The sequence below is a fragment of the Pan paniscus genome, chromosome 6, assembly GCF_029289425.2.
Source record: "Pan paniscus chromosome 6, NHGRI_mPanPan1-v2.0_pri, whole genome shotgun sequence".
In the NCBI taxonomy this organism is placed as follows: Eukaryota; Metazoa; Chordata; class Mammalia; order Primates; family Hominidae; genus Pan; species Pan paniscus.
The window spans coordinates 6836113-6862090 of NC_073255.2; the positions used below are offsets into that span (position 1 = coordinate 6836113).

Genomic DNA, 25978 nt, shown 5'->3' on the forward strand with positions numbered 1-25978 from the left:
GAGCCCCCCACAGGGGCCGTGGCTTCTGACCCTTCAGACTCAGCTGTTCCCAGGGGCCCTGCTGCTGCCCTGCCCGCCCCCACGGCTGCACTCAAGCCTGCGCTGTGCACACCGAGGCCAGCTGAGTACCGGATAGGACCTGGGCTGAGGCTGCCCAGCTCACAGGGAAGCAGAAGCCGAGAGACCAAGAAGAAAACATCCCCCAACTGGCTGACAGTCGCCCTCCTCGACCCCAGATGCCACTAAGAACAACGCGAAGTTCTGGCGCGCAGGGAGGGAAGTCCGTGTTGACTTGGGGGCGGGTCTGCAGCAGGAAGGCTGGGCACACCCTCCACTGGCTGCTCACTAACTCCCCTGCTGGCAGAACCTTCCGCTGCACAAGCAGAGGAGAAAGGAAGGCGTGGAACACAGCAGGTGGCCCACACGGGCTGGGAGGGGCAGGGAGAGGAAAGGCGGCAAGGTTCCCAGCAAAAGAGAAGACGCCACTCCAGGAACCCCGGGAGGTATAAGGGAACCCTGTTTAGTAACGCTGCATGTGCAACAGATAACAGGTAGTTCACGTGCACAGACGTGTGCGAACATCTATGATGTAACCGAGCGGGGCTGTGCAGAGCAACTGTTACAGGCTGAACTGTGTCCCCCAAATTTAGATACTAACCTAATCCCCATGTGACTGTATTTGGAAATAGGACCTTTAAGGAGGGAAGTTAAGTCTGATGAAGGTCATAAGGGTGGGTCCTGATCCAGCAGGGGCACCAGAGCTCTCCAAGTGCACAGCAGAAAGGTCACACAGGATTACAAGGGGCGGCCGTCCACAAGCCGGGAGGAGAGTCCTCCCCAGGGGCCAACTCCGGTGCCCCTTGATCTCAGATTTCAGCCTCCAGAACTGTGTGAGACACACGTTTGCAGTCTCAGCCCCCTGCCGTGGGGCTCTGTGACGGCAGCCCCAGCCAGACCAGCAGAGTGGTGGACACGGCCAGGTCTTATTTTGGTGAACTAGCCCCTTGGCTCCACAGATCTCTGTAACGTGCTTATGCGGGAGGATGGTAGCGGCATGGCAGCCCCACCTAGGAAGCAAGGTCTCCACAACCATGGGTCATGTTAAACCAGCTCCTTCTCTGGAGGCTAAGGGCCTCACGTGGTCAACTGCAGCCCAAGGTCCTGAGCCCCCCGTCTGGTCCAACACCAGGTGCTTTGTCTCTCTTCTCCTTCGCACAGGTGGTCACCCTGCCGGACGCTGCCCCTTTCCCCACCGTCCTCACCCACCGAGACCAGGTCCTACCACAATAAAAGGACTCTGGTTAGGGCTTTATGGAGTCACCAGCCTTTCAGAGACACATGCTAAAATATTTGAATGATTGAAGCTAAATTGATTACGATGCCTTGGATTTGCTTCGGAATAATCCAGGAAGGGGGAAGAGGGTGGGATGGGCTCACAGGGACTTCTCGATGCTGTTTTCCATATTTTTATATATATGCTTAAAACTTTCCATGGCAAAAAGTGAAAATAAACACAAATAGAAACCAAACCAAAAGCTAAAAGATGACAACTCATCCTAACCAGGCCAGGGTGACCTCCTCTCAAAACCCAGGCTCTGGAAGGACATCTCGCTCCTACCCCCAGAAGGTGATGTCCTTGGCCCCAGAGCCCCTGCCAGGTCTGCCCGGTCTTTACCCCTCTGCTCAAGGCCACACGCACAGGATGTCAACAGTATTTGTAGAATTAGCGAGGCAGCATGTGAAGGTGCGGTTCCATCTCCAGGCCCCCCACCCCGGCCCTGGTCCCCCTCCCACTGGGTCTTAACTCCCCGAGGGGCCATAATGCTTCAATGCGTGAGGTGCCATGTGCCTCTCCACCCAGGAAAGTGTGCACAAGCACACTCCGTGCTGCCTGTATAATTCTGGGAATGACAGGGGTCTATGAAGCCCACTCAAGTTCCTGGCATACAGACCCCTGCCCTGAGCTCGCAGTGGAACCCCCATGCTGCTGCTCCTCCTCACATGTGGATCTGGGACGTCATGCTGGGCAACTGAGACCAGGTCTGCCTTCATGTTGTAAACAACTAGAAAAATGAACAAAATACACACAGTAACTGTTCACAGACACTGGGCCGCGATCTCTGAAGACAGAGAAACAAATGAAGTGAACCTCTGAACACCCCTTGCTCTGCCCAGTGGTCTCTTCCAGGCTTGGCGCTGTGGGGTACAGCTCAAGCTCAGCATGATGGTCCTGCTGAGAGGAAGGGAGGATCTGTGGAGGGCGGAGCTGTGCACAGAAGGCTTCTGGCAACCTGGAGAAAGGTCTCGCTGAGCTGCTGAGTAATACACTCTACGCACACAGCATGCAACTCCACAAGGCTGAACCAAGCACATCGGGGAGCTGCCAGGGAACAACTCCAGAGGTCACGCAGGACCGGGGACAGGCACGTGCCGACCAGCCAGAGCAGGTGTTCTTGCTGAGCACCCAGGGCATCTGCTAGGAACCTCAGAAGGGTCATGTCTTAGTAGCAGAGTTAAACTAGCCCTGGAATAAAAGCAAATCCATACAAGCCCCAAGAGAGTGTGAAAACAGTTCTTGAAAGGACCAAGCTGACCCCAAAATAACTTAACTGCTTGCCAGAAAAAGCCCAATACTCTTCAAAGAAAGACAAGGAAATTTTCACACTTTCATACACTTAACATAAAATTAACAATTACCATCATACAATCAAAAATTACTAAGCATGCAAAGAAAGGAAAATGTGGTCTATAGCTAGGAGAAAACTCAGCCAATAGAAATAAGTCCAGAAATGATGAAATCAGCAGACAAGGACTTTAAAACAGCAATTATAAATATGCTGCAAAATTTACAGGAAAACCTGAACACAGTGAAGGGGATGGCTGCTAGCCCCCAGGATGGCCCTGAGCGACCCTGCTTCCTGGCAGTCACACCCTGGTGCTGTCTCCTCCCACATCATACCAAGGTTGGCCTACATGATCAATTGAAAATGGCGGAGCCAGGCATGGTGGTGTGCACCGGTAGTCCCAGCTACTCAGGAGGCTGAGACGGGAGGATCACTTGAGCCCAGGAGTTCAAGGTTGCAGTGAGCTATAACAGTGCTGCTGCACTCCAGCCTGGGTGACAGAGCAAGACTCTGTCTCAAAAAAAAAAAAAAAAAAAAGGCAGATGTGATAGTATATCAACTCCAAGATTATGTTATAAAATACACTGTAGCTTCCATCTTGGGCTGGCTCTGTCTGTCTCTTTCTAACTCATTCAACACTCACTCTGCGTTGAATGCTGCCATGTTGTGAGGACACTCAAGCAGACCTATGGAGAGGTCCATATGGAGAGGAAGTGAAGTCTCCTGCCATGGGCCACCTAAATGAATTTGGGCAGATCATCTGGCCCCTGTCAAGCCTTCAGCTTTGCAACCCAGGACAAAAGCCCCTAACTGCACCCTCTGATGAGAATCTGGGCCAAAACCATCCAGCTAAACTGCTCTGGGTTCCTGAATTTCAAAAACTTCACGAGACAACAAATGCCTGCTGTTTTAGGTGCTAACTTCTGGAGAAAGTTGTTACGTAGCAACAGACTACTAAAATGAAGGAGAAACCAAAGATATGAAAACAATAACCAAATAGACCTTTTAGACATGAAAAACAAATGAAATTTTAAAACTCCACTGCATGAAATCAAGGGCAGGTTAGATACTCCAGGATAAAAGGTCAGTGAACTTAAAGACAGGAACAGAAACTATCCAAATTAAAGCACAGAAAAAAGATTGAGAACCAAAAAACAAAAAGTACAAAGCTTCAGTAATTAGGATAATATTAGTGACTTAAAATATGTAAAACTGGAGTACTGGAAAAAGGGGAGGGGAACAGAAAAAATACTTAAAGAAACAATGGCCAAAATTTCCCAAATCTGACTAACTATAAATCCATAAATCCGAGGAGCTCAATGAACCATAAGCAGGATAAATACAAAGAAAATCAGCTGGGAGTGGGGTGTATATTATATACAAAGTACAAAGATAAGACTACTAGCAGACTTCTTGTCAGAACCCATGCAAGCCAGAAAACAACAAAACAAACATTCTTAAGATGCCTAAAAAAAATGACTGTCAACACAGAATTCTATATCCAGTGAAAATAACCTTTAAAGATGAAGATGAAATAAAGACATTTTGGGACAAAGAAAAGCCGAGAAAATTTGTTAGTGGCAGGACAACAATATAAGAAATGTTAAGGAAGTGCTTCCTGCAAAAGAAAAAAAAAAGCCACATGGAAATCTGGATCAACACAAAGGAAGGAACACTACTGCCAGAAGCAGTAAATACGTGAATACAGTTCACGTATTTAAATAGGGGAATACACTTCAACAAGCATTTTTGAATCATTTTAATTTAGAAGATAATGTACTCTCTAAAGTGAAAAAATAATTTCACAAAAAAATTTTGTGCAAAAATTACATAAAAAGAAAAAATGGAAAAATACTTTTAAAATGCTCTATGTTAACTAGTAAGATTATTTGAAAATAGACTGACATAGAGCTGGGGTCATCAAACTCCAACCCATGGGCCAATTCTGGCCCACCGCCCGCTTTTGTAATAAAGTTTTACTGGCACACATCTGAGCTCATTATGTAACAGTTCCTTCTGTGCTACAACAGCAGAGGTGTGACACAGACAGTATGGCTCCCAAAGCCTAAAATATTTGATACCTGTTTCTTTACAGGAAAGGTTTACTGACCCTTGCCCTAGAGCAATAACTAAACCAAAACAGAAGAAAACCAAAGAGGTATAATTAATAAGCCAATGTTGGAGAAAACATGGAATACCAAAAAACAGCCCAAAAGAGGCAAGAAAAATGAAAAAAAGAATATACGAGACAAAAAGAAAACAAATGACAAGATGGCAGATTTAAACTCAATGTCATAAAAATTATATTAAATATAAATGGCATAGATTATCAGTCTGAATAAAAAAAGCAAGATTCAATTAGATGTTATCTTCAAAAAATCCATTTAAAATATACAGACACAGGTAGATTAAAAGATTAGAAATATAGATAGGTATATATAAATATTAAAATTGTAAGAAAGCAGGAGTGGCTATAATAATATTACTCAAGTCAGACTTCAGAACAAGAATATTTAAGAGATGAAGACAGACATTGCATAATTATAATTACAATTGCAAGTGATCAAGAAGATATAACAATCTTAACTGCGTATGTACCCCAAAATAGGGATTAAAAATATAGGAAGCAAAACCTGACAGATCTGAAAGGAGAGAGATAAAAAAATCGATAAAACTTAGAGTGATGAAGAAAAAAGAGATGATATGTATTGCCAAAATCAGAAATGGAAGAAGGGATGGCACTACAGATGCTATGGGTAATACAAGGATAATAATGAATTATTATGAATGATTTTATGCCAATAAATTTGACAGTATACACAAAATAAGCAAAAACTCAAGAAGATACAAATGACCAAAACTGACTCAAAAAACATCTGAGTAGTTCTATATCTATTAAATTAAATTCATAATTTAAAAAGCTTCCCACAGAGAAAATGCCAAGCCCAGATGACCTCACTAGTGAATTCTATCAGATATTTAGGGAAGAAATATCTCACACAAATTCTTCCAGAAAAAAGAGGAGGAGGGAACCCTTCCCAATTCATTTTTGAGGCTAGCATCATCCTGATACCAAGGCAAACAAACACATTACAAGAAAAACTAAACCACAGATGAATATTGCACAAGATCATAGATGCAAAAATTCTCACTAAAAATTAGGAAATTGAATCTATCAATTGTATAAAAAGGGACCCAGTGCGGTTTATCCTAGGAATGCAAGTTTGGTTTAACATTAAAAAAAATCAACCAGTATTACTTACAATATCAACAGAATAAGAAAGTTCATATGAACATCTCAATAGATGTAAAAAAAAAAAAACTGACAAAATTCGACTCTTAGCAAGTAGAACAGAAGGGAACTTTCTCAGCCTGATAAATGGTATCTATGAAAAACTCATATTTAACAGCATACTAATGTCAAAATACTGGATGCTTTCTCACTAGCATCAGAAACAAGGTAAAAATGTCCCCCCCCCCATTCTTATTCAGCACTGTACTGAAATTCCTAGCCAGTACTGAAGGGCAAGATAAGGAAATATAAGGCATAAAAGTTGAAAAGGAAGACATAAAACTCTAACTTTATGCACACGATACAATTGTCTATGTTGAAAATCCTGAAGAAACTACAAAAACTTTCTAGAACTCATAAGTAAATTCAGCAAGGTTACAGAATACGAGACCAATATATAAAAGTCAATTATTTCTATATATTAGGAATGAAACATTGGAAAATAAAAATTTTAAAGCACATTTACAAAAGCATGAACTAGTTAAAGCTAAAACATGAACTAGTTAAAGCTAAGTATTTAAAAAATACACATAACCTGCACATTGGAAAATAAAAAACATTGCTAGGAGAAGGTAAAGACCTATATAAATACAGAAATATACCATTTTCATGGATTGGAACACAATATCGTTAGAATGTCAGTTCTTCCCGGCCGGGTGCAGTGGCTCATGCCTGTATTACAGGCAGGTGGATTGCCTGAAGTCAGGAGTTCGAGACCAGCCTGGCCAACATGGTGAAACCCCATCTTTACTAAAAATAAAAAATTAGCCAGGTGTGGTGGCAGGCGCCTGTAATCCTAGCTACTCAGGAGGCTGAGGCAGGAGAATCGCTTGAACCTGGCAGGCAGAGGTTGCAGTGAGCCGAGATCACTCCATGGCACTCCAGCCTGAGTGACAAGAGTGAGACTTCATCTCCAAAAAAAAAAAAAAAAAAAAAGTATGTCAGTTCTTCCCAAATTGATCTACAGATTGAATGTAATCCAAATCAAAGTCCCAGCAGGCTTTTTTCTAGAAATTGACAGGCGGATTCCAAAATTTATGTGGATCTAGAATAGCTATAATTTTGAAAAAGAACAAAATTGGAGGACTTACGTTACTTGACTTTGAGACTTACTATAAAGCTGCAGTATTCAGGATAGCAGCACAAGGTCACCTGAATGGAACACAGAGTTCAGAAACAGAACCACACATATGGCAAACTGATTTTCTTTTGAGACGGAGTCTCACTCTGTCGCCCAAGCTGGAGTGCAGTGGCGCGATCTCGGCTCACTGCAAGCTCCTCCTCCCGGGTTCACGCCATTCTCCTGCCTCAGACTCCCCAGTAGCTGGGACTACAGGCACCTGCCACCACACCTGGCTAATTTTTTGTATTTTTAGCAGAGATGGGATTTCACTGTGTTAGCCAGGATGGTCTCAATCTCCTGACCTGGTGATCTGCCCACCTCGACCTCCCAAAGTGCTGGGATTACAGGTGTGAGCCACTTCGCCTGGCCGGCAAACTGATTTTCAACAAAAGTACCAAGGTAATTCAATCAGGAAAGGATATTCCTTTAAACAAGAGTTGCTGGAATAGGCCAACTAGGACTCGCCACAACTCCTACAGGAGTGACAGGTGAGAACCGGACACACCTTCCGTATCCTCACAGTGTTCCTAATCAGCAGCCCTCAAACCTGGGCTGATGACATCCATGTTTCCTGGGAGCCTGCCAACACCCGGGTTCCTGGATCCTACCTGTGGTGACCCAGGCTGGGCAGATGGGGCCACAGGCAGCTTTGGGAAGCCCTGCACCAGGTCATGATGTCTCTGCAGGGCCCCCAGAAACTGAGGCTGTCCTGGTTAGAGGAGCTGGGGAGCTGCTAGGACCTCCCTGCAGAGCCCAAACTTGAGGAAAGCTGGAGCCTCAGAAGGAAGGGAGGCCACTCGACACAGTGATGACAAAGGGCCATGGCCAGGCTGCCCCAAAGTCCTCCCCTCCTTGAGCCTCCTGGCCTTTCCCCGCTCACTACAAACTGACTTCCTGCAGTCACAGTGGGCCCTCAATTTGGCAAACAGTGTAGTTCTTGAACCTGCGTGCGTCCCATCTCAGGGGCCCCACACCAAACCCCAGAAGGATGCTCACATACAATCTTCACTGTCATTTCCAAAGCAAGAGGAAGTATGGTGTGGTCAGCAGAAAGCACCCGGCCCCTGAGGGCAGGCACGCTGTAGGGCGTCCCAGTCACTCACAGGACCCTGTGGAGGCAGGGATCTCACTGCTGATGGGGAGCCTGGGATCCAGAAAAGAGATGGAACTGAGAGACGGTGAGCTGGGAACAGCCCCATCTTCCCCGCTGCTCCCTGCCCAGGCCACTGCAGCCCCATGGTTCAGCTTAGGAGTGGAGCCTGGAGCCTGGAGGGGAAGTCTGGGCTGCAGAGCTGAGCTGACAGAGGGCTCTCTAGGCAGGATGCCTGGTTCTTTGCTGAGACCCTGTCCATCTGCAGAACCTTAGGTGAACCAGGGCCCCGGTGTGCTGATCTTCATAAGATGGAGACAGGAACTGCTCCATCACATACCTGGGGTTTCATTAAGATTATGAGCCATGACAAAGTCCTCCCAGCTCTGCAGTCTCAGAATTACACGAGATGAGCCAAGCCTCATTCCCGGAAGTCTTATATGGCTGAAATAGATGCAAAACAACTCAAATATGGGTTTAAATGGTCACGCATTTGAATTAACCCATTTATGCCTAGTGTTCCATTATTGGAACACTAAGCTTATGGGAGTTATTTATATCCTGGTGTTCAAGGTCATCGCCAAGGTCTGATTTTTCACAAAAAAATTTGCAACCTCCAGCATAAATGGGTTAATAATTTATCCAATTAATTAATTTTATCCAAACTAATAATCAATCTACGAGGACCCTAATCTAAAGAAGTAGCCAGAGAAAGATCTGTGTGGACAGATGATTGCTGAGATGCTTTGTTACACAGTGAAAGATAAATCAACAGGTGAGTAAATAAAAAGAGGAGCTGGCTAAATGTCCTACAACAAGGAAATATTTTAAGTAAATTATGGCACAACCGCGAAATAGCACATTATGCAACCATTAAACACCATCATCGAGGAAATATTTAATTGAGCGTAAAATGCTCACGATATAGTGTCGAAGGGACAGAGCAGGAAACAAAATGATCTGTCACAGCCCCGATTTCACCAGGAAACAGACATGAAGATGTGGGGACGCAGAGGTGGTGGGAAGGCAGCAGACACGACCCGAGGCCCATGGTGCCCCCTCACTCCAGGTGACGGGTGATGAGCCACTGGCATCTTCTCCTACATACTTCATTAAGCCATGAGGAATTCTCTATGCGGATATGAGGAACGCTGTGATTTTGGTCAGCAGTCCTGTGTGGCTGGTGCCACGGTAGAAGGGTGATCTGAGCCACAGGCTTGCCCGTGTCCTTGGGCCCCACAGCTGGCGACCTCCCCCACACCCTCTCTAAGGGACCGAGAATCACTCTGAGCCTCCGCCTGCTTGAACCCGGCGGTAGGCAGACACCGTTCACCATGCACACCCACCAGGAAGGTCTGTGGCTGGGGCCAGGGCACGAGATGAGGAGGGGCAGCCTTGGGAGGGCAAAGCTCACCTTACTGCAAGTACCCCACCCTGGGCTGGATGCCCACACCCCGGGGTGCCTCGGGAGGTGAGTGTGCCGGGTAGAGGGCACCTGGGAGATGTTAGCACACGCGAACATAGCTGCTTGGATATCCTGAACCATAGCTGAAGCAACAAGATGGGACGTGAAGTCAGCATGCGTTGAAAGCAACTCCACTCTCAATTCAGGGGACCGAGAGAGGCAAATTCAAATTAAGCTGTCTGTGTAGACCTCATTGCTCCAGCGGGAGATGGGAAGGCTTCAGAAGAGACTGTGAACGGCCTTGCCTGCCTGTCAGGGAGGGAGGGAAGGGGTGAGGGGCGCGCGGGCCGTGTTTGACGTTGCTCTGGCTGGAGTCTCCCAGGGACTGCTGGGGTGGCCTTGTCAGTTAACTACTTCCTATCAGCAACACCCGTGGCCACAGGGTCCTGCTCACCTCCTTTCCTCAGCCAGGCCTGGAGCGTGAGCACCTCTGAGGATGCCACACACCTGCACAGGGAGCAAGAAGGCTGCCGGGTGGGCATGACATGGGTTCCAGCCACTGCCCTGCCACAGGCCCGCTGCATGGCCCCTCGCACCCCTTCCCACTGCTGCGGTCCACACCCAGGCCTGCCCTCCATCACCAGGGCGGCCATGACTCTGATCCTGGGTCGGTGCTGAGGTGAGAAGCCACTGGCAGTTTTGCTCCTTTAGAAATGTAGAGAACTGAAGTCTTGAGAAACACCAAACCCTGCACCACAAACGGCCCCAGGAACCAGCTCCCTAACACCAAACTCATGTCACAAACGACTCCAGGAACCAGCTCCTTAACACCAAACCTCGTGTCACAAACGACTCCAGGAACCAGCTCCTTAACACCAAACCTCGTGTCACAAACGACTCCAGGAACCAGCTCCTTAACACCAAACCTCGTGTCACAAACGACTCCAGGAACCAGTTCCTTAACAACAAACCTCGTGTCACAAACGACTCCAGGAACCAGCTCCTTAACACCAAACCTCGTGTCACAAACGACTCCAGGAACCAGCTCCTTAACAACAAACCTCGTGTCACAAACGACTCCAGGAACCAGTTCCTTAACACCAAACCTCGTGTCACAAATGGCCCCAGGAACCCAAATTACCAAACTGTGAATCACAAATGTCCACCCCCTCCCCCACCATGAGCTCCTTAACACCCGAATCCTGATTCACAAATGACCCCTAGTATGTAGGAGCTCCTTAGCACCAAACTGTGACTCACAAACGGCCCCGGGGATGAGCTCCCTTTCCAGAGGCAGCAGTCTCTTCTGAATGCCTGGGGCCATGAGTCATGGGGAGGGCTGCCCATGCCCACAGGATGCCCATTTCCATGGGAATCAGCCCAGCTCCCCACTGGCTGCTGCCTGAAGGCCAAGCTCCAGTGTCCCCGAGACCCTCGCTGACTTCAGCTTCAGCACCAGGGGACGGACAACTCCCTGACCTCTCATGTCTCCAACCTCCTCAGGCACAATCCACACAAAACACTTCTGCCCTGTCCAGGGCGGCAAAGAGGGTGCCGTGGCTGGGGTCACGGGGTCCAAAGCCTGATTTCACGGAGGCCGAGGCAGAGGGTGCAGGTCCAGGCTCAGAGGGCAGTCTGCGTGCCCCAGGCGGTATTAAAAGGAAGGTACCATGTGTCTCTATTACCCAGACAGCTTCAAACCAGATGCCAACTCCCAGCTCCGAGTTCCAGGACTCGACCGGAGCAGGAGCCTCGAGCGAAGCTGACTCTGACCTACAGACCCTGACACACGGTCAGGCCAGGGAGCCTCCTGGATACCCGGGCCAGGAGAATCGCGTGCAGCTGAAGGAAGCCTGGAGGAGGAACCGCAGGCCCCACGCTGCACAGTGCAGAGCCAGCTGGGGACTCCCCAGCATCTGACCGCTCCATCCTCACAACCACGCCAAAGCGAGCAGCTCATTCGAGAGCACGTGGCCAACAGGAGGCAGCACTGGGACTGCAAGCCAGAGTTGGCGGCTGGGCCAGTCTCCACTTGGGGCAGGGCCAGTGGCCAGGAGGGACGCAGCCGAGGCATGCACGGCGTTTGGTGGCACAGCCCTGCTCGCAGCTGCCCTGGCCGAAGAGACGTGGCCACCCACCCTCACACCTGGGCGCCCAAGAGCATGCCCCTGGCCACCCACCCATGGATCCCTGGCCATCCACCAGTGCACCCCTAGCCACCGACCCACATGTCTGGGCAGCCACCAGCTCCCCCACCTCTGGCTTGGGAAGCCTGAGGTGAGCCCTGGACTCCTGCAGCCTCAGCGCCTCTGGCTGAGTTCCAGGCCTCAATGCTCTTGAGGAGCAACGTCGGGTCAGGGGCCTAGCCGGGATTCCCCACCACGTGGAGGCCCTGAGGCCGTCCTGCTGACCTTCCCTCAGCACAAACTCCCATTGCATCTTCCTGCCTCTCAGCCCAATCACTGCCGAACTTCATTTCTGTTCCAAAATGTCACCAGGTCTAAGAGACGACCGAGAGTGGCCTGGTGAGACAGCCCGAGAGGGGCTGGGCAGGAGGGGAGTTGTCTGAGTGGGCGGAGGAGGACCCCTGGTCCCACGTGGGAGGACTGTGTGGAGCGGACCACGCCTGCGCCCTGAGGCCCCCAGCCCAGGCCTCCTGTCTGCTGTCCCACAGGTCAGAGCCCTGGGGGCAGCCTGAGCCACAGCAGGGAGGCCACAGCGCCCTCAGACGCAGGCGGGGCAGGCCGTGGGGCAAGGGGGCAGAGGGCATTCTGCAGCGTGGGGCAGCTGCTCTGGGGACACAGTGTGGTGGTGCGCACCCCTCACGTCGCCCTCCGGGAACAAGCAAAGGTCATCTCAGCTTTAGAATCGGGGATCACTGTGCATGAAGTTACCCGTGTTGGTCAAAACCCATACATGTGAACGGTGAGCACACTTCTCCAACAACCTAAGTACTTAGTCATCACCACTGGACCCAAGGCGGGGGCCCAGGAGCAGAGGCCCCGTGGTAGAGTCATAGCAGGACAGGGGAAGAGAAAGGACCTCGCTGCTCCAGCCTCAGAGATGGCTCCGGGCCCCTGCATGGACGCCCCCACACACAGACACTACTTTCAAGGAACCGGTCTCAGGAACCACTCCCTGCCCAGAGCTCCACAAAGGGCTGCCTCTCACATGCCCTCTGCCCGCACCACAGAGTCCCTCTCGCGGGTCCTTTGTTCTCGGTCTATCCCCAAAAACCCTGTGTCCCAGCTCTGCCTAGAGAAAGATGGAGAGGGCTTAACGAGGGCTTTGAAGCTCAAACTCACAGCAATGAGCACCAGGCAGAGGCCGGTGCACTCAGACAGGAGAGAAGTCCAGGGGGCTGGGCTGCGGGTGTGTGGGGGCCACAGGGGTGCGGTCGGAAGGGCAGATTCCAGGAGAATGTGTGACACGTGGAGCTGTCCCACGGTGGGCCGCTGCAGCTCCTGCTTCCTGAGTGGCCCTGCAGGGTACGGGCTCCCAAATGTCCGGCCTTCAACCCCCAATTCCGTCCACCTCTGGCTAAGAGCTGTTGCCATGACAACCCCAAGGTGCCCACTCACCTGGCCCCGTGGCTCTGACTGCTGCTCTGTGGAGCAGAGGCAGATCCCCGAGGGCTCGGCAGCCCAGTGCCCAGAGCCTCTCCCTGTCTCAGCCCTTCCAGTCCTGTCTCTCTCCCTCCAGCCTGGCCCCTGGGCCGGGTGGGCCCACTCCTCAGGAAAGGAATGAGGAAAATGGAGCAGGGCAGGCAGACACCCCAGCAGGGACCCCTGCCCGGCATCTCTGGCCCCAGCCCTGGGGGCCACATGCCTGGCTTCCCATTCTATGCCCCCAGCAGCAGCTCTGCCTCCTCTCCTCCACGAGGTCCTACTGCCTCCACCCCACGACTGCCCCACCTGGGCCCTCACCAGCCCTCGTCCGCAGATCAGGGCAGCCTCATCCCAGCGACCTGCAGAGACCTGTGGGCATGTTTACCTTCTCGTCAGCCCAGCAGCGCTGTGAGGGCCAGGTTCACTTCTGGGCACCTGGCGGCAAGCTCTGGGCCTGGAATGGCACAGGGCTAGTCACTGTCTAAGGGGCTTGTCCTCTGGGGGTAAGTACCCCTCCCGGAGCCTGGAGTCCTGAGTCCTGATCTGTGCAAGATCAGTGCACGGGAGACGGTGGGCTGGCAGATATGTCCACTTATTCACAAGCCTGCTTCAGAAGGAAAAAACAGGGCAGCTACCAAGGTCATGTCTACACCCGTTGGCAGCAAGGCGGATGCTTCATCTGAGAGTGATAAATCCTGTGCAAATCTCAGCCTGTGTCAACACGCCCCAGCTGGACAGCAGGTCCTCGATTCATGAGTCGACACCTCTGCATAGGCTCGGTGACAAGAATGGGCGGCTGAGTGGGAGAGCACGGTGGCACAGGCGGGAGAGGGCCCACCTGGGGCTCGCACACCACACTGTGTCTGCAAACAGGCGTGTGGGCGTGTACAGGTTCTCTGCTCTCAACACTTCCAGGACAGCAGGGGTCAGCAGGACTCTGGGCCAGCCTGGCAGGAAGGAGGGCCTGAGCCTGGGCCTGTGACGTGGGTGACCCTGGGCAGGCCCTGCTCTGCTGGTGCCAGCTGTGGCCAGGCACATGGCACTGTGTGCAGACAGGCAGAGACCTGCTGCAGGGCTGGGGCAGCAGGTGAGGACTGCGCACAGGTCTGTGGCCCTGGCCCTGCACCCTTCCTGGCCCAGGCCAGCAGCTCCCTGGGGACAGTTGGGGTGTGCAGCCGGACTCCAGAAGGTGGTGCCGCGAGCTGCTTCTCTCACAGTCCTGCCCCGCAGGTTCCTGGTGAGAAGGCTTCAGGGCTGTCAGTGACCGCATGGCAGTGGCGGGGAGGACAAGAAGAAGACTCCACATCTCTTTTTCTAACATGGCGCTTTGCATACCGTGGGCCTTCATAGCCCTTGAAACACTCACTCAGGCTGGGGGACTCCGGCTGGGCCCATGCTGCCTGACTCACTTTCCCTCCCTGCCCCTAGATTCAGATCACGGAAGCAGGTGCCACATGGGACGCCTGGGACAGACAGAGGCCAACTGTGAGCATGTGTGTGTGAGCATGTGTATGTGTGGGTGGCTGTGCATGTGTGGGCATGTGTGCATGCATGTGTGTATGTGGCTGCCTGTGTGTGGGCATGTGTGCATACATGCGCACGGGTAGCTACCTGTGTATGTGTGTGAGCATGCATGTGTGTGGGTGGCTGTGCATGCATGTACATGCATGTATGTGGCTGCCTATGCATGTGTGTCCATGTGTGTCCATGTGGCTGCTTGTGTCTGCATGCATGCATGTGGCTGCCTGTGTGTGTGCATGCACATGTGCATGCGGCTGCCTGTGTGTGCGGATGTGTGCATGTATGTGGCTGCCTGTGCATGTGTGTATGCATATGTGCATGTGGCTGCCTGTGTGTGTGTGCAAGCATGTGTGCATGTGGCTGCCTGTGCGTGTGTGCAAGCATGCGTGTATGTGGCTGCCTGTGCATGTGTATGCATGCATGTGTGTATGTGGCTGCCTGTGTGTGTGTGACCATGCATGCATGTATGTGGCTGCCTGTGCATGGGCATGTGTGTGCATGCATGCATGTGGGTGCCTGTGCATGTGTGTGAGCATGCATGCGGGTGGCTGTGCATGCATAGGCATGTGTGCATACATGCATGTATGTGGCTTCCTGTGCATGTGTCCATGCATGCATGTGGCTGCCTGTGTGTGTGCATGTGTGCATGTATGTGGCTGCCTGTGTGTGCATGCATGTGTGCATGTGTGTGGCCACCTGTGTGCATGTGCATGTGTGCATGTATGTCGCGTCCTGTGCGTGTATGTGTGCGTGTGGCTGCCTGGGCGTGTGTGTGCAAGCATGCGTGTATGTGGCTGCCTGTGCGAGTCTGTGCACGCGTGTGGCTGCCTGTGCGTGTGTGTGCATGCATGTGTGTATATGACTGCCTGTGCATGTGTGCATGCATGTGTGTATATGGCTGCCTGTGCATGTGTGCATGCGTGCGTGAGGCTGAGCATGTGTGTGTGAGCCTTCATGCGTGGGTGGCTGCATGCATGAGCATGCGTGTTCATGGGGCTGCCTGTGTGTGTGTGTGAGCATTGTGTGCATGTGGCTGCCTGTGCATGTGTGTGCATGTGTGCAGCTGCCTGTGCGTGTGTGTGCATGCACGTATGTGGCTGCCTGTGCATGTCTGCATGTGTGTGTGGCTGCCTGTGCATGTGTGTATGCGGCTGCCTATGTGTGTGCATGCGTGTGGCTGCCTGTGCATGTGTGTGCATGCATTATGCATGTGTGTGGCTGCCTATGCATGTGTGTGCATGTGTGTGGCTGCCTGTGTGAGCATGCATGTGGCTGCCTGTACGTGTGTGTGCACGCATGTATGTGGCTGCCTGTGCGTGTGTGACCATGCATGTGTGTGTGTGGCTGCCTGTGCATGTGTGTGCGGCTGCCTGTGCATGTGTGTGCATGCATGGCTGCGGCTGCCTGTGCATGTGTGTGTATGCACGTGTGTATGTGGCTGCCTATGCATGTGTGTGTGCATGCATGTGTGTATGCGGCTGCCTGTGCATGTGTCCATGTGTGTGTGTGGCGTGTGGCTGCCTGTGCATGTGTGAACATGCATGCATGTGGGTGGCTGTGCATGGGTGGGCATGTGTGTGTGTGTGTGGTTTCATGTGTGTGTCAGCATGCATGCATGTGGGTGGCTGTGCATGCGTGGGCATGTATTTGTGTCCATGTGTCAGTGGGAGCGTGCATGATGCCAGTGCGAGGGCGGGGCCTAGGACAGGAGACGTTGACCTGCTCCTCCCACAACCGCCCTGCAGTTCTCACTGATGAGCCATGAAAGCTTCCATGATGCACTCACTGACCTGCAGCTCCTCGTGGCCTGATGTCGGCAGACAGTGGCTGGGATCCACTCAGGGCAATGTGGCAGGCATACGGGGTCCCCAATGTGCCTGGCACTTGCATACATACTGGCCAAGGTCACTGTCACCACGACCCTTGGGCAGATGCGATGATCCAGGCCCACATAAAGGAAGACAAGGCTTGAGGAGGTGAAGCCATGTGTCCAGGTCAGGGGCTGGCAGACGCAAGCGACATCCACACCAAGGCAGTTCTGGCCCGGGTCCAGTCCCTCCCACCACCCGACGGGGGCTGACTAGCAGTGACACCGCCAAAGACCACCTCCATTCAGCAAACACTCGGGCAAGGCCTCAGATGCTGAGGAGGCTGGGGGATGGCGTGGCTGGTGTGCCCAGAAAAGGTGGCATCCTCACGGGCACTCTTGCCATTTCCCTGGCCTCTGTACTGCTAGGGTCCCTCAGGAGGACCCCGCCAGCTCTGGACCCTAGGCCAGGCCCAGCCCAGGGGTTCCACAGCAGCCCAGCCGCACATCCTGAGGCTTGTCGGGGCCAGGTCTGGACGGGTGGTTCTGAAAATGCTCTCCCCAAGTGGAGCTGCCCCTGCACCATCTCCTATGTTCCCTGCAACGCAGAGAGATGCTTCACAGAGGTAACAGGCTCAGCCATGTGGCCTCTGCAGGCTCACCCAGCCAGGTCCTTGGAGCTACACGCATCTTCCCCCTGGGCTGACTCATACAGGACCTGGGCCACGTCCCCTCTGCAGGCCGGATGCTGCTGTCAGCTGAGCCTGCCATGTTTGTGGCTTGGCCCTTCCTCACCTTCCGAGCAAGCATGGTGGCTCCAGACCCAGCTAATTCCTTCCCCTCACCCCACCCAGGCAGAGGCCCAGCCACCCATGAGACTCCAAAGCTCAGAGCTGGGGGGCCTGCTGCCACAGCTCGTCAGGGGCCACAGCAACAGCTAGGCTCTGGGCCCCAGGCTGGCGGTGCCCTGAAGGCTGCCCACCCACAGGGCTGTGAAGGCAGCTGGGAGGCGGAGCTGCCTCCACTCTCAAGACACACAGGACCTGGGCCTTCCTGGCCCCTCTCTATGGCAAGAATGGGGAATCATCTCCTGGGAGGGGCATGTATCCGTGGGAGGGTCTCACTCCTGGACCACACGCTCTGTCTGGTGTGGGTATGGAGGGCTCGGATCCCCGGGAGGGTCTCACCCCAGGACCACGTGCTCTGGTGTGGGTACTGTTGGTACGTCCCTGACAAGTCTCATATTGAAATGGGATCCCCAATGTTGGAAGTGTGGCCTATGGGGAGGAGGTGTCTGGGTCATGGGGTCACAGGCCTCACCCACGGCCTGGTACTGCCTTTGAGGGAATTAGTGAGGTCTCTCTGTTTCCATGAGAGCTGGTTGTTAGAAGGAGCCTGGCACCCCACCCCTTTGGCCTCCTGCCATGTGATCTCTGCCCAAGTGGGCGGTTTCTCTTCATCTCCCGCCATGAGTGGATGCAGCCTGAGACCCTCACCAGGTGCACACGTGCCCACTTTTGAACTTAGCAGCCACCAGAATTGTGAGCCAAATACACTCCTTTTTCTCTAGAAACCACCCAGTCTCAGATATTCCTTTATAGCAACATAATAGGCAAAGACACCAGGCAAGCCCATCCTGCCAGTTTCCATGGAGGCCCAGGCTGTGCCGGCCACTATAGGTATGTCGGGGAGAGGAGGAGGGAGCCCCGAATCCGAGGCCGCCTGTGCTGTTTTATCAGCTCGCCATCGCTCAGCACCTGAGAAGCGGTGCTCATGGGCCCCACTTTGTCCTTGGGGAGCTGAGGCCAGAAGTCATTTCCCAGGGCCAACCTGCTGCGGTAGAGGAGTCTGGACCCTGCCTGACGCCCACGTTCTCATTTTTCCTGGGGACGTGCATGCACAGCCTTCCTGTCTGGGATTTCCGCAGTCCATGCAACAGTGAGAATGCGGGACCCCGGCAAGATCAGACAGACGCCAGCAGCGGGCTCTGTGTGGGACCCCGGCAAGATCAGACAGACGCCAGCAGCAGGCTCTGTGCCACCTCCCCGCCCACCCAGCCTCCTAACCTCCCCCTGCTGAGGCCCGGCAGGGGCAGCAAGGATAGGCAGAGGGGAAAAAAGGGTGCACAGAAGCGACACCCCGGGCCAGCACGAGGACAAGGGGTGCGGGGCTATTTCTTCTTCCCAGGAAGGCTGCTATACAAAAACATTTTTCTATAGCTGTAGGATGTGCTTGTGCTTTAAGCTAAGTGTTACACAAAACAAATTTTAATAGGCCGGGTGCGGTGGCTCACGCCTGTAATCCCAGCACTTTGGGAGGCCAAGGCGGGAGGATCACCAGGTCAGGAGATTGAGACCATCCTGGCCAACATGGTGAAACCTCGTCTCTACTAAAAGTACAAAAAATTAGCTGGGTGTGGTGGCGCACGCCTGTAATGCCAGGTACTCGGGGGCTGAGGGAGGAGAATCGCTTGAACCAGGGAGGCAGAGGTTGCAGTGAGCCGAAATCGCGCCACTGCACTCCAGCCTGGTGACAGAACAAGACTCTGTCTCAAATAAATAAATAAAATTAAAAAGTTTATAAACTCAAAAAGTTACAGCAAACTTTATTATTATTATTTTAGAGATGGGATCTCACTCTGTCACCCAGGCTAGAGTGCAGTGGCGCGATCATAGTTTTAGTTTTCACCGCAGCTTCTAACTCCTGGGGCTCAAGTAATTCTCCCGCCTCAGCCTCTGGAGTAGCTGGGACGATAAGCAGGCGCCACCACGCCTGGCTAAGTTTTAAATATTTTGTAGACACAGGGTCTTGCTATGTTGCCAAGGCTGGTTTTGAACTCCAGGGCTCAAGCGATCCCCCCACTTCAGCCTCCCCAAATGCTAGGATTATAGGCACGGGCCACTGTGCCCAGCCATTCATTTATTATTGAAGAAAAGAACAATATTTTTAATAATTGAGTGTAGCCTAAGTGGTACGGCATTTATAAAGTCTCCAGTTGTGCACAGTCATGTCCTAGGCCTTCACACTCACTCACCCTCATTCACCAGCTCCCCCAGAGCACCCGCCAGCCCTGCGAGCTCCGTTCACGGTAAGCACCCTATGCAGGTGCACCATCTTCCACTCTTCATACATCATGTTTATGGCACCTTTTCCGTACAGACACGCAGATGCTTAGCACTGCGCCACGGTGGCCTACTGCATTCAGCACAGTCACGCACTGCACACTTTTGCAGCTTGGCAGCAGCCGGCTAGACCATGAGGCCCAGGGGTGCGGGAGGCCGTGTGGCCCACGGGTGCGGGAGGCTGCACGGCCCAGGCTTGTACAAGTCATTCTAGGAAGTTCCCGCAAAGACAACACTGCCCACCAGCACGTTCCTCAGCATGCATCCCTGTCATCTGGCAAAGCGAGACCGTACTAGACTTACACATATACACACAGGTGAGTGCTGAGTATCCCTTATTGGAAACGCTTGGGACCAAGTGTCTGGGATTTCCAGATTTTCCGGTTGTTAGAATATCTGTATTACGTGCTCACTGGTTGAGTAAGCATCTCATGCAAATATTCATCCCTAATCTGAAAATCTGGTATCGGAAATACTCCATTAAGCATTTCCTTTGAGTGACAGATCCACAATAAAAAAAAGCTGTGGATTCTGGAACATTCCCGATATCAGGTTTTCGAATCGGGGAGGCGGGACCTGTATACCTTTCCCCCTCATCCATACGACAAACCCGGTAGGTCAACATCGCCACAGGCCTGCTGTGCTCAACGGTGAAGTCACATACGGTGGTGATGCCGCGTTTGCGCAGTTCCGGAATCTGTGCCGTCCATGCCTCTGGCCCTGACGCCCACCCTGCAGGCCTCTGAGCCGGGGAAGGCCCTGGACAGCGAGAAACGAGGAGCCTGCTGGAACCAGTGTGTCTCCCAGACCCCAGAAGTTCACGGTTTTGCCCCAAACTGCATTTGCTCTGTGTCCCCGGCCTGGTCACTCCACTTCTTCTTACCACTGATTTTCTCCCTCTCGTAACAGAAGGCTTCCTTCCCTGGGTTTTGAAAAGAGGGGAAAAGGGAGGTGGGGACAATTCCGTGAGAACCACTGGGAGGAGTGCAGCCGGGATGGAGAGACCAGGAGCTGAGCCTCCCCGCTCCAGGCCCAGGCAGAGTATGGCCTTCCCAGGAAGCTCTAGGGACTCTGGAATCTCTATCTCCTCTCAGGAGGGAGAGGAGCAGAGGCAGCAGGTTCCCGCTGGGAAGAGCTGGAGCTGAGATTTGCCTGCCTTTCCCCCAAACGGCAGCCCAGGCAACCAGCTCCCTCCACCCACGCGGCAACAAGAGGTTTGGTCCCGGCTGGGATGGGAAGTCCCGGCTGGGATGGGAAGCAGAGTGGCGGGGGACTGTGCAGCAAACCCTCAATTATCCCAGCACACATCTGTGGAACCCGCTTGACTGGAAACGGGTTCGGCTATTTCTAACTCTGTCTGCAGCCCCCTTTCTGCCTGAAGAATCATCTGGGGGAAAATCTGATAAAATGAATGACGTGGCCAGGAGGCTGGGGTTTGGCGAGATCTTTCAGGAGCACGGGAGCCACGTATGCCAGCCCCCAGGTGGAGTGGGTGGGGCAGGGGGCCTGTCTCCCTGCTCTCCCTGCCCTCCCACACTGGCCTCTGCCCTCCGTGGCCCTATCTCAGGAGGGCAGCTCAGGGAAGACCCTCCTGGGCACACCTAGTGATGCTCAGCGCCCTGGGGATGTCTTTCTGAAGCCAGGAGGCCAGGGTCAGGGCCCCCAGAGAGCACTCAGACCACATTCCTCATGACAGATGGGGAAACTGAGTCTCACAGGAGTGCAGTGGCCTGGCCAAGGCTGCATACCAGGGTCAGGAGCTGCCCGGGACAAGGTGACTCCACAGTGTCTCTTATCTCTCCTCTGGACAGTGGAGACCAGGGCCACCGCTGCATGGCCCCAAGGAGTCAGTGACCATCTGCAGGCAGAGGTGCCAACATGAGCCCTGGCCCTACAGGTTGGCTGTTGTCTGTTCACTGTTTATCTCTTCCTTTTTGCTCCACTGAAACCTGTTTTTCTGTCTGTCTGGCAGAGCCCTAGACTGCCCTCTCCATAAGCCAGGCCCTGAGCTGGGGGCGTGGAGCTGCTGCAAACGGTACAAGTGCCTCTCCTGTCACCAAGCTTGGTGTCCTGGGTACAAAGGAGGCAGGAATGACAGGTGGATGGGGCAGGACTGATGCTCATCTCCTGGTCAGAGCTCCTGCCAGAAGACTCGGCAGCCCTAGCACTGTCTTCTTGGAACCCAAGGGGGAGGATTTCTCAGGAGGCCAACGGCCTCACCCAGTGAAGGGCAGCTCGGAGGAGGACTTGGGAAGAGTCGGCTTACAGGGAGCCTTTGAAAGCTCCCTGAGTGTTGCAGGCCCTCCAGAAGGTCTGCAGGGACCAGGACACACAGGGCTGGCAGAGCTAGTCACAGCTCTGGGAGAAGCATGGGTGCACCATGGGCTGGAGCTGAACCAGCCAACAGGGATCCCGGTGCAACATGAGCCCTCCCCAGCTCCACAGGTGGCACTTATGAGACTTGTCTCTTGCAGCCTCTGAAGTGAGCCACAGTTACTTCTACTCGACAGGTGAGGAGACTGAAACTTGGGGAGGTAAGGCTGCATGCCCAGTGTCAGCCCTCATGAACATGCTCTAAAGGCCCATATCCTTCCAGCAGGCGATCCCTCCACATCAACCAGATGGGGCGCAGGAAGGTCTGGGAGGCCCCGGCCCTCCAAAGAGGGGAGGAGGCGAGCGGGGTGCTAGGCACAGCTGCTAGCAGGGCACGTCAGCTGGGCAGGACAGAGTCTGGAGGAGGAATGGGAGAGGGAGGAGGAAGAGCAGGAGGAGAGGGTGGGGGTTGGGTGAGGCTGGGGGAAAGAGGCTGTGAAAGGAAGCCTAGGAGAGAAATGGAGCAAGAAGCATCTTTAAGAACCAGGAGCCCAGCAGTGGGGGAGAAACACAGGAGGGGCACACTTAGGCCCCCTGGGGACCCTCAAGGGACAACTAACCCAACGGAATAAAACCTCCGGCAGAGTCGCCTGTCAGGAAAAACACAAGGTGGCACGTGTCCTAGGAGGGAAGCCAGCGGAAGAAGGGTCCCACGTCTGGGGAACCCAGGAGGGCTTCCTGGAGAAGGTGTCTACAAGCGAGCTGGGCCCAGGTGAAGAGGATGGAGCAGGTGGGCCTTGATGCTGGGGTTCCAGGGACAAACGCAGACACAAGTTGGCAGCTTCTTCCTGCGGGGACTTCACTGCTCAGAAATGAAACCGATGGACCAAGGTGGGGTCTTGGCAACCATGATGGGTGTGCCAGGAACATGGCCCCACTTACTCCTGTGGGTCAGACGTAACTGTACCTGCTTTACAGATGAGGCAGAGGCCCAGCCAGCACCCCCCTGGCAACAGCTGCACTTGGGCACCAGCCCACAAGCTCACCTAGAGTCAGCCCCCTGCCTGGGTTGCCCAGAGCTCCCCATGCCAGGCCCACCCCGCAGCTCTCAGCCCTGCCTGCAAACATCAACTTGTAAAGCCCTTGCATACTTTACTTAATCTCCCTGATCCTGGGAGCTTCAAGCATGAAAACACAGTGCATGTCACACATGGGGAAAGTGGGTAAACTAAAAGCAACCTCGTTCCCTGACACTGTCCACCTGAGCCAGCCCCCAGGACACGGCCCAGAGCAGGCATGGTGGGTGGCCGGAAGGGTGGGGAGCAGGGCCTCTGCGGGCACCAGGCCTTGCTGGTGGAGCACTGGGCCAGTGGACCGTCTGTCCTTCCAGAGGCGGCTGCCTCAGCTCCATGGCTTCTGACCCAGCACATCCAGCCCTCAGGGCCTGCAAAGTCACATTCACACAGGCCTTGGGCCAGGACAGGCCGTGATCCAGAAGGTCAGGTCAGGCCAGGCCTGCCACTGGAAAGAAGGGACAGCAAGGGCTGGAGGATGGGCAGTGAGGGGGCGGCCTGGGGAGGCGCCAAGGCTCCAGATCACAAGAGTCTAGGAAGGCAGGCAGGACGCCTGGCAAGAGCTGCGGGGCCCAGGCCAGACCCCTGCAGGAACCACGGCTCCTCGGGGCGAGCCCGGCCTCCCGTACGCGGTGTGTCCTTTAGGCCTGGGGCGAGCAGGGCTGGGGAGCTGGCCAGCTCCTGGGCTCTCTGTCCACCTGCCTCCTCCTCCTGGGGCTCCCATCCTGCCTCTCCCTGACCTCAAGAGCCTGGGGGCTGAGAGGGCTCCAAGGCGGAAAGGAGGGCAGGGGTTCCTGCCCAGGCCATGGGGGCTGAAGGTCTGGCCACTGGCAAGCTGAGGCCGGCCCAAGCCTTCTGGTCTCAACATCCTGCCATGGCTGGGATCCTGGGAGGGGGGATGCGGGCCGGGGGAGCTGAGATGCTGGCTCGAGCAGGGAGAGTGGCAGGGCCCATGCTCGAGGGTATGACGGGGATGGACCTGGTGTTCAGCAAACCTGAGGACATTGGGCAGGGCTGTGCTTCAGAAGCCCATGCAGGGCTTACAGTGGTCAAGAAGCTACTTGCTGACGGTGTTTTTTAAAAGTGACACAGGAGCACACACAACGGAACCCCAGGATCCCGAGTTCCCAGGTGTAAATGAACATGCCTAGGCACGTGCCTACGTATGAAACACTGAAAGGAAACACAGCAAAGCAGGACAGCGGCCGCCTTTCGCGGGAGGATGACGAGTGGCTTGCTTCCCTCTTTTGGATTTTCGACACTCTCAACAGAAAACACTGTGGAGGGTGCCCCAAGGTTCCGCTGCAGTTAGTCTTCCTAAGATTCGCTTCAACTACAGCACACGCAGGGATCCGGGGAAAACGCTGCCTCTTAATTTGTAAATGTTGATGTAACGAGTGATATGTTAAGTGATAACTGTTCGTGGTACACCTTTATTAATACCTAATCATTTTAGAAACCTATGGAATTCGTATAATGCATTAAACACCTCTGTGAATTATTCAAAGTATACAGAATTATACAAAAGCGAAGAAGTACATTTCTGATAGCTTATTTAAAGACTTGGTGTGTTTTTATTATTCAAAGGTTTGAGAGTTTCAAGAGTGTAGAAATGGATGAATGTGATCTGAGAAGCAGGAAATCCACAAGGAACGCAGAGCAAGCCCGGCACGGTGCCCCCGTGCAGCGCAGGCTGTGAAGACGGGCGGGTTGTGCAGAAGGAGGAGGAAGAGCCGGGCTAAGGCTGAATCAGACAGGCAGCGGCTCACCGCTGTGAGACGCTGACGGACATGCGTAGGCCGCACTGGGTACAGCTTTTATACAAATCAAAGTTTGTTCTCGGTTCCATAAAGACGCGCAGAGGCTGCAGACTGCAGGCGGTTTAGACGCCCGTTCCAGACCACAGCCGTCCCAGGTGGGGCCCGTCTCTGCCTGTCCTGATCTCCCACAGCCACCACCCCCTCCAGCCTTCCTGAAACAGCCACATGACAAGACGAGGCCACGAGGTCATGCCGGGGCCACAATGCCACACCAGGCCGACGGCACCATCTTCACAAACCGGAGGTTAGCTCACTGGGGCAGTGATGAACAAGCCCTTGTCGCCCTGGGTTTCCAGCTGCTGGAGGTCCAAGTGGGGCCACCTCCACCCTGAGGGTCAACACATAACACCCCAATTTCTGCTACTGGACCCTGCTCGCCCGAGGACTCTTCATGTCCACAACGGTGGACCCAGTCCGGCTTCACCAGCAAACCAGAAGAGCGCCTGCTGGCTCGCAGGACGCGAGTGTAGAGATGCGGCTGGCTCTCCTTTCCTCTTCTAATCTGTCTACCTTGCCCTGTGCTGGCCTCTGGGACTGCGCTGTCCCACTGCGCAGCCTGGCATCTTGGAAGGCATCCCCTGCCCCGGCCCCACATGGACTTCAGTCCTCCCCAGGCACCGCTGCCTCTGGACACACTGACACACACGCCTACGGCCACAGCCCTCATGGAACGAAGCCCAAGTTGCGACAGACAGAGGCTGAGAAAGGCAGGGGGACAGCCTAGGGTCTTCCGCACCCAGGGGGTCCAGGGCTGCAAAGCCACATAGGGTTGGCCCAAGGCTGAGAAGCCTCAGGGGGTGACGAGGATGGGCCAGTGCACCTCCTTCCTGCTCAGCCCTCCACACCATCCCCTTTGGACGCGAGGCTGCTCCTTTGCCGAGGGCTACGGTCGGATCTCCCCATGGGAGGAGACAGAGGGCGAGACAGCCGGAGAGCCGTCACATGCAGGACCCACCTTGAAGATGAGGCAGTCGCCTGGGTGCTCGGCGTACAGCGAGGTCAGCCGGTACTGGTTCTCCGTGGTGATGTCGATCTGGTAGCCGGTGAGCGTGTAGCAGGCCTTGCGGAACTCCTGGATCTTGGTCTGGAAAACCTCCTTGAGCCGCTGGTTCTTCAGCTCGGCACTCTCCACCTGCTTCTTCAGCTCTGCGGGAGGGACGGAAGGAGACAGTGAGTGCGG

At 53.8% G+C, this 25978-nt stretch overlaps 1 protein-coding gene across 18 annotated transcripts in view; it reads right to left on the reverse strand.

Moving 5' to 3' along the window:
• The window catches only part of MAD1L1 (mitotic arrest deficient 1 like 1), a 425682-nt gene that overhangs the window by 62648 nt on the left and 337056 nt on the right, over window positions 1-25978 (reverse strand). For all 18 annotated transcript variants that reach the window (XM_055115663.2, XM_008973147.5, XM_063605596.1 and 15 more), the window contains one exon: window positions 25754-25944. In XM_055115663.2, the coding sequence (XP_054971638.1) occupies window positions 25754-25944 (191 nt within the window). The remainder of the gene's footprint in view (window positions 1-25753; window positions 25945-25978) is intronic.